Genomic DNA, 14,449 nt, shown 5'->3' with positions numbered 1-14,449 from the left:
CTCAACCCCCCCCCAAATACCCACTATCCACCCACACACATGGCTCTCAAAAGAGAATCACCTAAGCAAAGAAAGGGAAGGACGCCCCGCCAGTAGGCTTAGGGGGAAAGCCAGACGACGGAGTAGGACGAGGACCGCTTCCAGATGGCTGAGGGAAGCCAGAGGCTGGGTTCCAGTCGGCTTCGGGCCGTGACCCTCGCCGTGGTGACCGCCGTGGTGACCACCGTGATGACCGCCGGGGAAACCACTGGGGAAACCACTGGGGAATCCGCCGGAAGGAGCGGGTCCACTGGGGGTAGGGAAGTCGGGCTCGTCGTTGTTGTCGTCGCCTTCGTCGGTGTCCTGGGATTGTTGCTTCTGGAATCCGCCGAAGGAGGAGTCACCGAAGGGAGAGTCGCTGGAAGGTGATCCCGATGGAATGGGGAAACCGGATGGAATGCCGGAGGGAATGGGGAAGCCGGAGGGGATACCGGAAGGAATTGGGAAGCCGGAGGGAATGCCAGATGGCACAGGGAAGCCGCTGGGGTCGGGGAATTGGAAGCCCTCGTCCCGCTTGTCGAACGACTGTTCGGGGAATCCTGCTCCGCCGGAGGGAGTAGGGAACTCGGGCTGTCCGGAGGGAGCAGGGAAATCAGGCAGTCCGCTGGGAAAAGGGAAGCCAGCGCCACCAGAAGGAACAGGGAAGCCACTGGGCCCAGGGAAACCAGCGCCACCGGAGGGGATGGGGAAGCCAGAGGGGAAAGTTCCGCTAGGTTCAGGGAAGTTACCCTCGCCGCCCTCCTGAGGCTGGCCCTCGGACGGATTGCCGGACGGGATGGGGAAGCCGGATGGCAGGTTAGGGAGAGACTGACGGTCGCCGCCCTCGATGTGCTTGGGCAAGGCAAGGGCACAGCCCACGAGGCCAAGAGCAGCGGCGTTGGAGAACTTCATTTTGGATAGTGGTTAAGGAAGGAAAGTAATTAAAGTATGAGATATGGTTTCAAAGGAGTGCGTTTAAGGAATGCCAGATTCACTTAACGAAAGCTGATGAGGTTGATCCTGAGAAAGAGGTTAAGATCCATCGGGGAGTGGAAGGCCTTTATAATTTCGACAGCCAGGGGGCATCAGAATGCCGATAGCTTGAACCAGCTGATGAAGAGCGGTTAGCCAGGATCACCTCATCAAAGTTGGAGGTAGATCCCAAGCTCGGACTGCAGGGGTTCGTTTTCAGGCACGCCAAACCTAATATTGAGAAGTGGAACAGCGTGGAACCATATCGGAATCAGGTTGAGTCCTGTGTATCATTCCCCAAATGGGACTTCTTCTCCACGGGCTAGGGGCGTTCGGGTAAATTGCCTGCAGCCCTAAGTGTAGTCAGACGGCAATGGTCGTCTTGTGAAGGTTGCCAGTATTCTAGTCGAGGTTGGAATAAGATCAATGAATACTTCCACAGGGTCAAATTTGAGTATACCCTGCGTATACCCTGAGTGTACCCTGAAAACAAGGGTCTGTGTATACGCGGCAATGATGAAATCGCACACCATCCTGCCCAAATCGACATCTAATTCTCCGGCTCATGACGTGCTTTGGAGCCATCCGGAAGCATTGGGAGACACACCATTACACTGGGCCAGCCAACTCTAAGCTCACAGCGTTTCCTCTCATGGTCTTGGAGACGGAGATCGTTGTGTCTATGAAGAGCAGACCCACCGAGAGACAATTGACCGCCAATCACATTGACGGGCCAATGGACTGTTGCTTAGATCGACATTTTAATCCACTACAAGGCGTATCGAGTCAGAAAATAATCCCTATTGGTGCAACCGACCTAAACTTCAGACGACCTCTGTTTGAGCCCCTGGAAAGGGGTGTGGGACAGCACAAGCGCCAGAATATCCGAGGCCATCTTCGTCGAGTCCACGTCAGACCATGTGGTGCGAAGTCGGCACTGGGGAATTCTTGGCACGAGTAACCGAAGTTAATCCCAACTAAGAGTACGTAGTCCCGACGATCAACGGCTCCGTCTTGAAGCAGCCACTGGTCCAATGTGGCTGATGACCCGATGGTATGTCCTGGCCAGAGCATTGAAGAAAACCGACATGGCGGTTCTGAAACGGGCTGGTCAGGCCTAGAAACAGCCGGGACTGTTTTCCACAACCGTTATTGGAGGGTGAAGGCGCGCATGGAGTCGGGAATTCCGAGTGATGGAATAAGAAGGCGTTGGGAGTCAGAAGTAGATTGAATTGACTACGCACGGGAATTGCGGAAAAAAGCACGCACGGACGGCTGCCTGAGCCTTGAGGCCGGAGCCGGGCCCTGACTCCATCCCCTGGTATGATATGTCGCTTCTAATGCCGGTACCGAGCTTAAGTAGTGGCCTTAATTCGGCACATAGAGCCTTGTGGATCTTTGGGTAACCGGTTCATTGCCTATGAACTCACTCCGTTCTCGCAAGGATGTCCTACTCAGACAGACGGACCTCCGCTTAAGTCCCAAGTATTGCCTCTGTGCTATTGAAAACATACCCTCTGCTCCATAGTGTGTTTCTGGATCTTTACGAAAGAAAGACTGTCATCATTAGTGAAAAATTTCACTGATTATGCCGCACATAACGTCTCGTCCACCGTAAGCGCCATCACATCCGCACAATCAAGTATAAAGGCAAAGTCGTCGTCAGCTATCAGTCCCCACTACTAGCTCAACAATGAAACAATCGAACTGAAGCGACCTCCCGCTACTCTTACACACAATGTCTAGTATTCATATCAACGCTAACCTTAGCATAAACACTATGTTAACTCCTTATCTGATCCGTTCAAGCCCCCGCCAAGCCTCTGGAATCTCGTTCTAAATGGTAAGGACCAACAAGCAAGGCAATGGGTTAGTCCAATTCTGGACTTAAGGTCTGGACTATTGGAATCAAATGACGGACCAATGCTGAAGTAGTGGCCGTTTCGGATTTATTGCAGAGAAGAGTAAGGATCATCGAAGGGCGATGATCGTATAGGCGGAAAGCTGAAGTTTAAGGCGTTTGGCACGGATTTAGATTTATGCACGGAGGAACAGGTACCCTCCCTCTGTCATATCGCTAATTTTGTCTGGCACGCCGGTTCTCTCTGACGGCAGTTGGCTGCTTGCTAGCTTGTGTGGAGTCAAATAGCGAGGAAGCATATGCAAAGTAGAGTTTTCAGTCATAAAGTAGGGGGCGAATGCCGGGACATCGAATCAACTATCTCATACCGGGAATATATCGGCTCTTCTCGAGGCGAGGTGAGTTACATAAGTGAATCTCGTCGCTTTCTCCGAAAAGAGTATGGTTGCGAGTGAGATAGGCAGGTAAAAGCCAAAGACTGGCCTGAAGGCTAGCCAGTTAATGTGGGTTAGAAATTAGAATTGCAGATCAATCGACCCAATAAGGCTTTGGTTTGATATCATTTTCATAACAGACTTCAGAGTAGCATCAGGTTCTGCAAATTGACCAAGCAACAGTCCTGTCAGGTAGTCAATTGTGCACTTGATTTATTAGACAAGGCGTGTGAAATACTAAAGATAAAATTGCACACCTAGCTGCAGCACCATTGTGTTAGATGGTCTTTAGCCAGTCACCTTCCTCCGTTTCCCTGTGAAAGCTTGGGCCAGCAATTCCACCAGGAGCGTAACTGAGCCCGAGATAGATTGACATTACGCGGCTTAGGGAACACGCCGCAAGTACTGGATTGTTTTCGGCATTTCACCTTTTTTTTCATAGTGATCGTGTCACTTATTGCGATGTCCGTATCACAGACGGAGATTAACACAAGTAACTTGTGAATGAAACACCACTGTCAGCCTCTGTCTTGGAGACCTTCATCTTTGCACTGCATTCATTGGAGCACATTTAAATTGAGTCATTGTGAAGCCACCAGCAGCTGGACATTCCAAAGAGTAGCCGGATTCATAGCACCTTGTTTTCTAATTTCATATTTCCCAGAGATATTATGTGGACATCCACCCTTCTGGGTTCAAATGAAGATCAGCTTTCTCATGAACGTAGAAGTCGCGTCGATATAAGTTGTGACGGTGATTTCGCCTCAGACGCCCTCAATAAGCCAGCGATCGAAAAGTGTAACAGCAGACACGCTGGGAGAGATCACTTCCCGGGTCTCTGTGTAGCATGGATAGTCCTGTGTTGAGCGCCATGGCGAATGTACTAGTCAGCGGAATAGTTGATTTCCTTTGGCGTTTGCGAAGGTTGTACACAGCCAACTTATTTGATAAAGCAAATTAACGGATCTTTTCTCCATGACTAATCCTCGATGGTCTAACGGTCATGATTTCCGCTTGTCATCTCTTACGAGAACAAGCGCGGGAGACCTGGGTTCGACTCCCAGTCGGGGAGATTTTTTTCACTTCTAACATCTTGATCTCTGTTTTTTTTGTTGCCAGCAACCGTTTCTCTCGTTCTGCACCGTGAAGAGCCATAGATTTGAATAGTGTGAGATTCTTCTCTTTAGTGACTACATCCGTGAATGAAAGATGGATAAACTCTACGTTGAGATCCGCGACTGAGATCTGTTGTCTGCAGATTCAAATTAATATATACTATGGAAATCGTTGAAACCATGGCGTATCATCATTTCATCTATCGAGGTATCTAACCCTTTCAGATTTAATTAAACTTTTATAGGTGCAGAGTGAAACTCGCATGTTTAGAACCGCAAGTCCCAACCAATCTGGGGTCCAATTGTGGGCAATCCATCAGCCACGCTCTGCACGTCCTTATCTCCGCGACCACTCAAACACAAGACAATGTCCTTGCCAGGTCCCAGCTTCTTGGCTGTCTGAATGGCACCCCACACGGCGTGAGACGTCTCCAACGCGGGAATGATGCCTTCCAACTGGCTCAGCAGACGGAAGCCCTCAAAGGCCTGGGCATCCGTGGCAGACAGGAACGTCGCCCGCCCACTTTCCTTCCAGTTAGCCAGTTCCGGTCCAACTCCGGGGTAATCCAGCCCAGCAGAGATGGAATGAGTGTCGGAGATCTGGCCGTGCTCGTCCTGCAGGATATATGTGCGAACGCCATGCAGCACGCCGACGGAACCACCGGTTAACGTAGCGGAGTGTCGGTCCGTGTCGAGCCCGTCTCCGGCGGCTTCTACACCAACTAGCTGGACAGAGAGATCCTTGGAGAAGGGGTAGAACATGCCAACGGAGTTGGATCCTCCACCAACACAGGCAACAACGGCATCCGGCGACTTTCCCAGCTCTTGCATCTGAGCCTTGGTTTCATCACCGATCACACTCTGGAAGGTCCTGACCATCGTAGGGAAGGGGTGGGGCCCAATGGCAGATCCGATAATATAGTGGGTGGTATCCAGGCGGACAATCCATGCGCGGAAGGCCTCGTTCACGGCATCACGAAGGGTGCGCGATCCCGATTCGACGGGGATTACGGTGGCCCCCAGCAAGCGGATCCGGAATACATTCAAGGCCTGTCGACGGACATCCTCCGCACCCATGTAAATGGTACACTTCATGCCGAATTTAGCACACACGGTGGCGGTCGCGACACCATGTTGACCGGCGCCCGTTTCAGCGATAATCTCGGTCTTCCCCAACCGACGAGCGATCAGGATCTGACCCAGGGCATTGTTGATCTTGTGCGATCCAGTGTGGTTGAGGTCTTCCCGCTTCAGCCAGATGTTTGCACCGCCGACATGCTCGGTCAAGCGTGTCGCCTGGTGAAGGCTCGAGGGACGGCCCATGTAAGGATAGTACGACCGATATTCCTCCCAGAAGGTCGGGTCATCGAGAGCTGCCTGGAAGCCAGCCTCGAGTTCGGCGAGACACGTTGTGAGGGCCTCGGGGGCGTATTGACCGCCGAAAGTTCCGAAGCGTCCTGGTCCATCAGTCACCGCTGCCGCTGCGTCATCGGTCGGGGCGACCACTTTCGTTTCGGTCGTCTGCGGGATTGCACTCGTCGATGCGTCCAGAGTGACCTTCCTTTGAGTGATCTTCAAGCAGTAGTCCTCGACTGCCTGAGCGGCCTGTCCGGCCGGGGCGTCCGCCAGGATGTTAATCACCTGACTACCAATGACCGCACCGTCGGCGATGGAAGTCACGCTCAGGAAGTGCTCGCGCGTGCTGATTCCAAATCCAACTGCCACGGGGACATTACCGGACAGCCCCTTGACGCGCTGAATGAGGGCGGGAAGCTCTGTGTTGAGGGTGCCCGTGCGCCCGTGACGCCCATGCGGGAGACGAGATAAATGAAAGAGTCGGCCATGCTGCAGAGCGCCTTCATGCGCTGCTCGGTAGTTGAAGGCGCGATCAACGGGACGTAAGAGAGTCTGTCAATGGAGTCAGTAAGCCTGCCACATAAAACTTCCGTATTCAAGAGGGTAGTGTCACCCACCCCATCTTGGTACAGCCATTGCGGAAGCGAATCGCGTCTTCTGGCGGCAAATCCACAATAATGAAGCCGTTGACGCCGGCATCCTTGCAATCCGCCAGGATTTGGGACTCCCCGTAGCGTAGAAGGGGGTTGTAGTAACCCATGAAGAGAACGGGGGTTTTGAGTCCTTTCCGGCGGGCCTCCCGCACCATCTCCAACATGGAGGTAATGGTGACCCCATTTTTGAGGGCCTTCAGGTTCGACTTCTGAATGGTGGGACCGTCCGCAATAGGGTCGGTGAATGGGAGACCCAGTTCAATAATATCTACGGCCTTTATCAGGATCGTTGATTGACAGGATGGAGCTAAAATGACTCACCGGCTCCTCCGGCCTGCATGCCCAGCATGATGTCCGGGGTTTCCTCCGCCGTGGGGAATCCGGCCGTCACATAGGTGACCAGCGCCGGACGGCCTTCTTGTTGGCATTGGGCAAAGGTTTGTTTGAGATGGTCCATGGTGGAGTGATTGTCTGGTGGTGATAAAAATTGGAGAGGGGCGATACTTTTTATGGGGACCAAATTTACTAGGGTCTCCGATGAGTCAACGCCGACGCATCCACAATGGGGGTTCAAGCTGGCGGAACGATCCGTAAATTGGTCCCGCTGCGATATCGGTCTGACACTTTTCCTAGAGTGTCATCTAGTCAGGTACTAGTTGAAGGGTTAAGTATTTATACTAACCACGATCACCGTTCCATCTGCAAATAGTAAGCTTAATCGTCGTGATCTTGGAAAGCCCTAGCCTTTTTCTTTTAATACATGCTCTGGCCCCTCTTGTTCAGCTCCGCCTGCTAGCTGACAGACAAGCATTGGGAACTCCATTCCTGTATCAAATACAAGTAATTTATTCGATCATTATCAATGACCGACAATAAGAACCAGTGTATTCCATTCCTGCGAGATATCCAGATGGGTTGTAATCAAGGACACTTTTCAATACGACAGTACCGTAAGACGGCAGTCCAAACTACTAGCTTCACCTGGTAACGACAGCTGCAGTGCCACCAACCATGGAACAACAATACCGTATTATATCACCAATCTACCCAACAACTTGAAGTCACCGACACCATCCGAACATACTACAGTAGACACAACAAACTAATGACCCAATGCGACGCCTCATCAAACACCTAATCCAGCGCATCTGGAGAAGACCCGCCACACTCGCTTTCTTCTTCACCACGGTCTTCCTCATCGCGCCCCTGTTCCTCTACCATCTCCTGGCCTACCCCCTCGCCAACGACCCCCGTCTCGTCCCCCGGGCATTCCGCACGGCCAAGAACATCCTCCTGGTCACCGCGCATCCAGACGACGAGACCCTCTTCTTCAGCCCGAGTATTCTCTATCACAGCGACGATGCGACCGTGACCCGCGCTTTACTGGCGCTTTCATCTGGTTTGTCTTCAATCCCCCCCCCCCCCATTCTCATACTAACACAGACTGTATCCCTCCACCCGGACACACACATCACTCTCTAACAAGAAAACAAATACACCCAGGCAACTACGACGGCATCGGCAACACCCGCCACAGCGAGCTGCAGCACAGCTGTGCCGAACTCGGGATTACGCCCGAGCGATGCCTGAACCTAGATCACTACGAGCTCCAGGATAATCCCCGGAAATGGTGGCGGGAGGATCTCATCGAGGAGCTTGTGGGGCAGTACGTCCAGAAATGGAACATTGATTTGGTGGGTCTCTCTTCCACACATCCCAAAGCGTTATAACGGGTTTTAACTTAAAACGTATGTATATCCAATAGATCATCACGTTCGATAGCGGGGGTGTATCTGGACATGTTAATCATCGCGCGGTTAGTGCGGGTGTTAGGTTTGTTCTCTTTCTTCTCCTTCTTCTTTCTCTTCTTCTTTTATCCCACTTCTGCTTTGGTAGTTGTGAAATAATACGATATCATATGTTTGATATTGCAAGGGCAAGTATGATCGAACCAACTAACACTGCCCTAGGAGCTACATATCCAAAAACCCACAGAGTCCACCGGCGTATACACTGCAGACCAGATTCCTGCTGCGGAAGTACGCCGGTCTAGCGGATTTGATTCCGACGTCCATGTCCTTTTCAGGACGCATTCTGCGGGCGCTTGTATCTGCGCCACCGGAGTATGATGGTGTCAAAGTCAACAATGGGAAGAGCCATACGATGCAGGATCCCTATGGGGATAGGGCGCTGTTGGTGAGTGACTGGCGGAGGTATTTCCAGGCGCGGAGGGCGTTTAGTCAACACGGGAGTCAGTATTCGTTTGATCGGGTGTTTTACCTGTTGATCAGTCGATATATGTGGGTGAATGATTTGAGGAGGGTGGTCTGAATGAGTAGAATAGGAAATGGAATGGGTTATAGGATACTAGTATTCTTAGGGTTGAGTGGAGTATATCTGTATAAGTGTGCTATGCGGATTACCAAAGTTTATATGTGGATACTGTATGTACATCACTCGTTGCTCATAGTAGACACAGTATTCGTGACAATAGAATAAGAATGAATCGAAAACCCAAAACGTACAGAAAATCAGACGACCTTTTCAGAAACCTTAGATGGCGACGTTGGCGTCTCCATTCTCATAGAACGTCGTCGGGCCGCTAGAGACAACGAAACCACGACACACCCGCCCACTACAACTGCAGAAAGAACGCAATATAGAACTCGCCCTCCAAACTCCTCAACCGTCCGAACGAACAGCGCATCATTCGCATGCCAAGACGACGTCCCGAGATGTCGGAAGAGCGGGGTATCCACGAACCCATTCAGCATATGCAAATTCGGATTATCGGAGGGACCGGACAAGATACGGAGCGACGTTCGATTTGGCTGGGTAGTATAAATCATCCTACACAGAGCACCACTTAGCATACCACACAACCATAGCCCAACGAGGCAGAAAAAGAGAACTCACGACGCATAGTGACACCCGGTACTAAACATAACCGTCACATACGGAAACAGGAACCACCGACGATTGAACCGGGGTAGGTTATCAATAAGATCGCGGACAAAAGAGTTCTTCGGAGCGGAAAGAAGCATGCCGATGGAGAAGCCGGCGGGATAGGCGGCGGGCGCGACAAAGTCGAACCTGCGTAGTGGCTCGAGCGATCGCTTGCAGACGAGATCAAGGTCTAAGATCGCACCTATGATGGCAATGCGCGTGGCGCGCAAAGGTCAGTCCCGTTCACAATGTCCACCGCGGGGGCCATTTTATGGCTGGGAAAGGCGCGCACACCTCCGTGTATGTACAGGATCATATAGCGCAGTGCATCCACCTTCTGGACGAGGTATGGGTAGCTGTTCCAGGTATCCTGGAGCTCGGGGAAGTGTTCGCGCACGAATTGATTGGCGGCTGTGTCGTCCCAGGTGTGTGTCTTCCATCCGGGATGTATCCTCAGACACTCTTCCCTGGCGGCCAGCCATTCTGGTCGGAGGGCTGTGCCGCCGAGGTGGACGTGGTGCAGCGTCGCGGGGACAGGAGACGGATGAGGGGGCTCTGAGGGAGGTTGTTCGCCATCGTAGGCGCGAAAAGTGACATCGAAGGCGTCGCGGTCATGTGAGATGATGGAGTCGGCTGCGGACTTTTGCCAGATGAAAGGCATTCGGAGGAGCAGACGAAGCTGGACGGCCAATGGCGACGTGAGGAATAGCAGGAGCGACGCTAGAAGGAAGAGCACAAGCAGACGAACTCGCGAAAAACACATGGCTGACACTATCTGTCTACGGTGGAAGACTAGACTGTTTAACAATGGAGGCCAATTCAGCAGTAACAACTGTCAGTCAGGAGCAATGGCGGGGAGCGGAGAGAAAGAAAAGTGGAAGGATGTGGTTGGCATGTAGAACTGGACATCGTTGCACAACGACAAAGGGGAAGTTGACATCTGGACGTAGGGGCACCTGCGCTTGCTCTGAACGGTGTTAGCATTCGTAGATTGGCTGGCAGTATAGAGAAAGGCAGCAACGTTCCTACTCCCGGATCCCACCATCCCCAGTGTAACCACCATTGAAGCGCGACCCTTCGTCCACTAAGCTCAAGCTAGGCTCTGAGACAGCATGGACCTTGCTCCCTCACTATGGCCAAGACTCGTGTTCCCAGTGAATTTTCTTTGATTTTTGTTCCTTCGTGGAGACATGCGTTGATTTGTGGAAACAAGGGCCAGTCCATGGTAGACGTGGGGTTTGCTTATTCCCCTAATTCGACTGTGTACGACGTGACTACGACTAAGTCCAGGATTATTCCTTGTCTCGGTAGTACGAAGGAGGCTATTTTCCGAGACTACGAGGTACATCGTCGTACGGTAGTCAGCTTCATTTACTGGCCATCAAGGACAATACACGCTTTGGTTTGAGACAGTACTGACTTGTCGTAAGGAAGTGAATCATCATACCAGCCATATGGCTCACAAAGATTGAAATAATCTCCAAGTAAAGTGACCAAACCCGAATGTATTTCTCAGGGAATTAAGCATGAAAACTAAAAATTAGGTACCCGGAGTCCATCCCGAGGTACGCTATACCGGACATGGTAAGGTGTAAACCAACATTCGAAGCTTAACCAGGAACCATACTCAAATTGCACTAGACCCACGATGTTGAGAATTTTCTTCCGCAATTGGCCAATCACACATGGATGATGGCCACGCTAACCCTTTTCAGGATGAAACAGCAAAACTCTGCATAACTGGTGCCTCAGGAACACAATTAGCAGTATAGGAGTGTTCGGCGATTGTATATCGTGTCAGAAGACTGCGTCGTTTTGGTCGATATATCATGAAGGATACTATGCTAGGTGCTTAAAAGACATGAAAAAACTCTGTAACTAACTATCAGATCCCTATATGTCGCGGTAAATTGGCCAACTATCAATCCTTATCGCCTCAGTCTTTGATCTTGCTCGGTGAATGGTCCTTGTTGATGCCATCGGGCTCGGTGTTTGCATCACGATAGCCAAGGAGCAAAGGCCGAACACCGACCAGATAAAAACCCACCACCAGTCGGTATCTCCACTGTAAGATAGCAAATCCCAAAAAATGTCGCCGAATAAAAGTGTCGCGGTCATCGGTACTGGCCCTGCTGGTGCCATTGCAGTCGATGCGCTAGTGCAGGAGAAATGCTTCGACGTTGTGCGCGTGTTTGAACGGCAAGAAAAGGCTGGCGGATGCTGGTAGGCAAAGATCTGGAAACATTGACGGTAGGACCGATGTAATTAACGGCCAATAGGGTGTCAAGAGAGAATGAGAAACCGGTCCCTCTGGACATCGACAATCTTTCTGCGAGGACTGCAGATAGGCCGGTTTCAATCCCCGCCAATCTGCCCCGATATGTTCCCACAGTGTCTCAGCACCGCTACTTTGACTCTCATGTCTACCCCACTCTGCACGCCAATGTGGCTGCCTCGGTCATGGAGTACTCGCAGGAGCAGATTCCGGATATCCTTTCCGACTGGTCTGTTAAGATCCACGGCCCCGACACGCCGTTCCGTCACCACACGGTGATAAGGCAGTACATCGAGGATCTCTTGAACCGAAACGGATATCAAGACCTTGTGGAGTACAACACGACTGTTGAGCGGGCAGAAAAGGACCCCCAAACCGGTAAATGGACTCTAACTCTGCGACGCGCCGGCGAGCCGAATGGCTTGGATTACTGGTGGACGGAAACCTTCGACGCTCTGGTGGTTGCCTCCGGACACTATGCAGTGCCATATGTCCCTGCCATCAAAGGATTGAAGGAATTCGCAGAGAAGTACCCCGGCAGTGTTGAGCACACAAAACAGTACCGAGGACCTGAAAAGTACAAGGGCAAGGTAAGACGCTTTATTACCTGCAGCTATACGCAGCGAGACCCACTTTCCTTGACCACATGGATGGCTAACAGGTCAAACAGCGGGTAATTACCGTCGGAGCCTCCGTCTCCGCTGCAGACACCGCTGTGAGTCTGGTAAACCATGCAAAGGGCCCCATTATTGCCGTTGTGCGCGGAAAGTACAACACCTACTTTGGCGACGAGGCGTTCAAGCACCCTCAAATTGAGCGCCGCCCGCCCATTTCGCATATTACCACCGAAAACGGGGAGCGGACGGTGCACTTCGAGGACGGGACGTCAGTATCAGATGTCGACCACATCATCTTTGGCACTGGCTTCACATGGACGCTGCCATTCTTACCTGATGTCCCGATCCGAAACAACCGTATACCGGATCTCTATCTGCACGTGTTCCATCAGCGGGATCCCTCCCTGGTGTTCTTAGGAGCGGTATGTCTCCCCGAACTGTCTACTACAGAAAAGCAAAAAAAAGCAATAACTGACTGGAGTAGGTTGGCGCCGGGTTGACTTTCAAGGTCTTCGAATGGCAAGCCGTGGCCGCCGCGCGCGTTCTGGCCGGAAAGGCACATCTGCCATCTCTGGAAGAACAGCGGAGGTGGGAACAGGATCGCATCGCAAAGAAGGGCGACGGTCCGGGATTCTTGATGATAAATCCCGACTTTGAGACGTATTTCGAACAACTTCGACAGCTCGCAGGCGAGCCAGCCGAGGGAGAACCAGGACGGATACTGCCGCCGTTCGAGCAGAAGTGGGTGGATGATTTTAATGCTGGACATGAACGGCGGATCCGCATGTGGAAGAAGGCCAATGAGGCTGGGCGAGCGAGCAAGTTATAGAGATAGATTACATAGACATGAGCATAGATATGTATATATATGAACTGAATATATTCCATTGATCTGAATTTATTCCATCTGTCGGTTAGTTGGATATGTTCAATGATAGTATATTACCCGCTCTCGAGTCCCCCTTTTTTTAAGGGAGACACTTAGAGTATTCCTTACTGAGGGTTTTGTATGACAGTCTGTCATACGGTCAGCGCCCAGAGATGCTAAGAGCGCAGGCCAGGACCTAGAAGCGAAGAGAGATGCTGTTTGGCTCGACGCCAGGGTCTATAGTGGCGCTCTCAACAAAACACTACTCTGGCTAACAAGTGAGGTCCCAACCTTAACAGTGGCAAGCATCCACGAATCGGATAAGTGCTTATTGCTATGCCATAATAGAGTATGATATGTCGTCGCGCAAGACGTCTATTAGCTCTGGATAAAGAGGTAGAAGGAGGCGGACAAGATGGCTTGCTTGGGCGCAGAAGCAGAGCGTAGTTAGGGCTGATATGCAGCAGCAACTTTATTCTAAACCCCGGGGCGTGTGCAAAGTAGTTTTATACACCTTACCGCGTTCTAGAATGTAAATAGGTGTGACAAAGAGTTTTGACTGTACAAGATTACGTGTATAGCTCAGATCCCTTTATCATTAATTCAACAAGGTTTATTCCGCAGTGGTGAAATAGCGAAGAAAACCTTTCTTTAGGGCACGGTATTTGATTTCCTATGCTGATACTGCGTAACCACTGACTAGGAGCTATACAAAGCCTACTTCATAGTAGAGCTAGCCACAAAGAAGGTTGGAAGCTTGATATAAAGACATACAGGTGTTACTGGGTTGTGTCAAGAATCTGGGCATGAAGTTTAACTATATCTATACTCGTAGATCCTCGAAATGGCGGTCTACAGAAGATGCCACGTACATATCTCAATTTAGCTACAGCTAAGCTCAACCTCTGTACATCTCTGCTGGGTTGTCTATGGCAATGGATACTTGATGAATATGGCGCACTGCCGTCATGTGGCCACATAAGCCCCTTCACATTCTCTAGACTCATCATTATACGTATTCCTACAATCAATTAGTAGATAGTGATCATACAAAATAATCGAGTGAAGACGAGGGCTATGAAGCTCGTCAACGGAATCAGTTACGTTGACAAAAGATAGCTTCAGCGTGAGTTGCAGGTGCGCTGACATCTATTCCGTTGGTGGCACATTGTCAAAGCTAACCAGCTCTGCACCACCAAGGGAAGCTTAAACCAGGGCAGATCATTCATTGTATGAGCTATAACTTCTACTGCCGTGAAGTATTGACAATATCTTGTTACACAAGGCCTCTCAGGCCCAGAGCACACCGAAGCGCCCGGTTGCCCCGTTCCATA

The 14,449-nt window shown here is 51.1% G+C and overlaps 5 protein-coding genes across 5 annotated transcripts; 2 read left to right on the top strand and 3 right to left on the bottom strand.

Annotated features, from left to right (window-relative positions):
- Positions 1-57: 57 nt before the first annotated feature.
- ANOM_006301 (extracellular proline-glycine rich protein) lies at positions 58-930 on the bottom strand (the record flags this gene model as incomplete). The annotated part of the gene is made up of 1 exon (XM_015551558.1): positions 58-930. The coding sequence occupies one exon, from the start codon at positions 928-930 to the stop codon at positions 58-60; it is 873 nt and encodes a 290-aa protein (XP_015406263.1).
- A 3,737-nt stretch (positions 931-4,667) lies between these two features.
- On the bottom strand, positions 4,668-6,921 carry ANOM_006300 (tryptophan synthase; the record flags this gene model as incomplete). The annotated part of the gene is made up of 3 exons (XM_015551557.1): positions 6,731-6,921; positions 6,370-6,677; positions 4,668-6,308 (listed from the first exon to the last, which is right to left on the bottom strand). Exons 1-3 carry the CDS (start codon positions 6,864-6,866, stop codon positions 4,668-4,670), a joined length of 2,085 nt encoding a protein of 694 aa, XP_015406262.1. The 5' UTR covers positions 6,867-6,921.
- Positions 6,922-7,522: 601 nt separating this feature from the next.
- ANOM_006299 (PIG-L family deacetylase) lies at positions 7,523-8,740 on the top strand (the record flags this gene model as incomplete). The annotated part of the gene is made up of 4 exons (XM_015551556.1): positions 7,523-7,808; positions 7,913-8,103; positions 8,175-8,242; positions 8,380-8,740. The coding sequence occupies 4 exons, from the start codon at positions 7,523-7,525 to the stop codon at positions 8,738-8,740; spliced, it is 906 nt and encodes a 301-aa protein (XP_015406251.1).
- Positions 8,741-8,940: 200 nt separating this feature from the next.
- On the bottom strand, positions 8,941-10,118 carry ANOM_006298 (glycosyltransferase family 32 protein; the record flags this gene model as incomplete). Its single annotated transcript, XM_015551555.1, has 3 exons — positions 8,941-9,259; positions 9,326-9,557; positions 9,650-10,118. The coding sequence occupies 3 exons, from the start codon at positions 10,116-10,118 to the stop codon at positions 8,941-8,943; spliced, it is 1,020 nt and encodes a 339-aa protein (XP_015406250.1).
- A 1,326-nt stretch (positions 10,119-11,444) lies between these two features.
- On the top strand, positions 11,445-13,076 carry ANOM_006297 (monooxygenase; the record flags this gene model as incomplete). The annotated part of the gene is made up of 4 exons (XM_015551554.1): positions 11,445-11,578; positions 11,635-12,220; positions 12,301-12,669; positions 12,732-13,076. 4 exons carry the CDS (start codon positions 11,445-11,447, stop codon positions 13,074-13,076), a joined length of 1,434 nt encoding a protein of 477 aa, XP_015406249.1.
- Positions 13,077-14,449: the final 1,373 nt, after the last annotated feature.

The sequence above is a fragment of the Aspergillus nomiae genome, assembly GCF_001204775.2.
Source record: "Aspergillus nomiae NRRL 13137 chromosome Unknown contig00162, whole genome shotgun sequence".
NCBI lineage: Eukaryota > Fungi > Ascomycota > Eurotiomycetes > Eurotiales > Aspergillaceae > Aspergillus > Aspergillus nomiae.
Note: the sequence above shows the minus strand (reverse complement) of the source record. Positions and strands in the feature narration are given on the sequence as shown.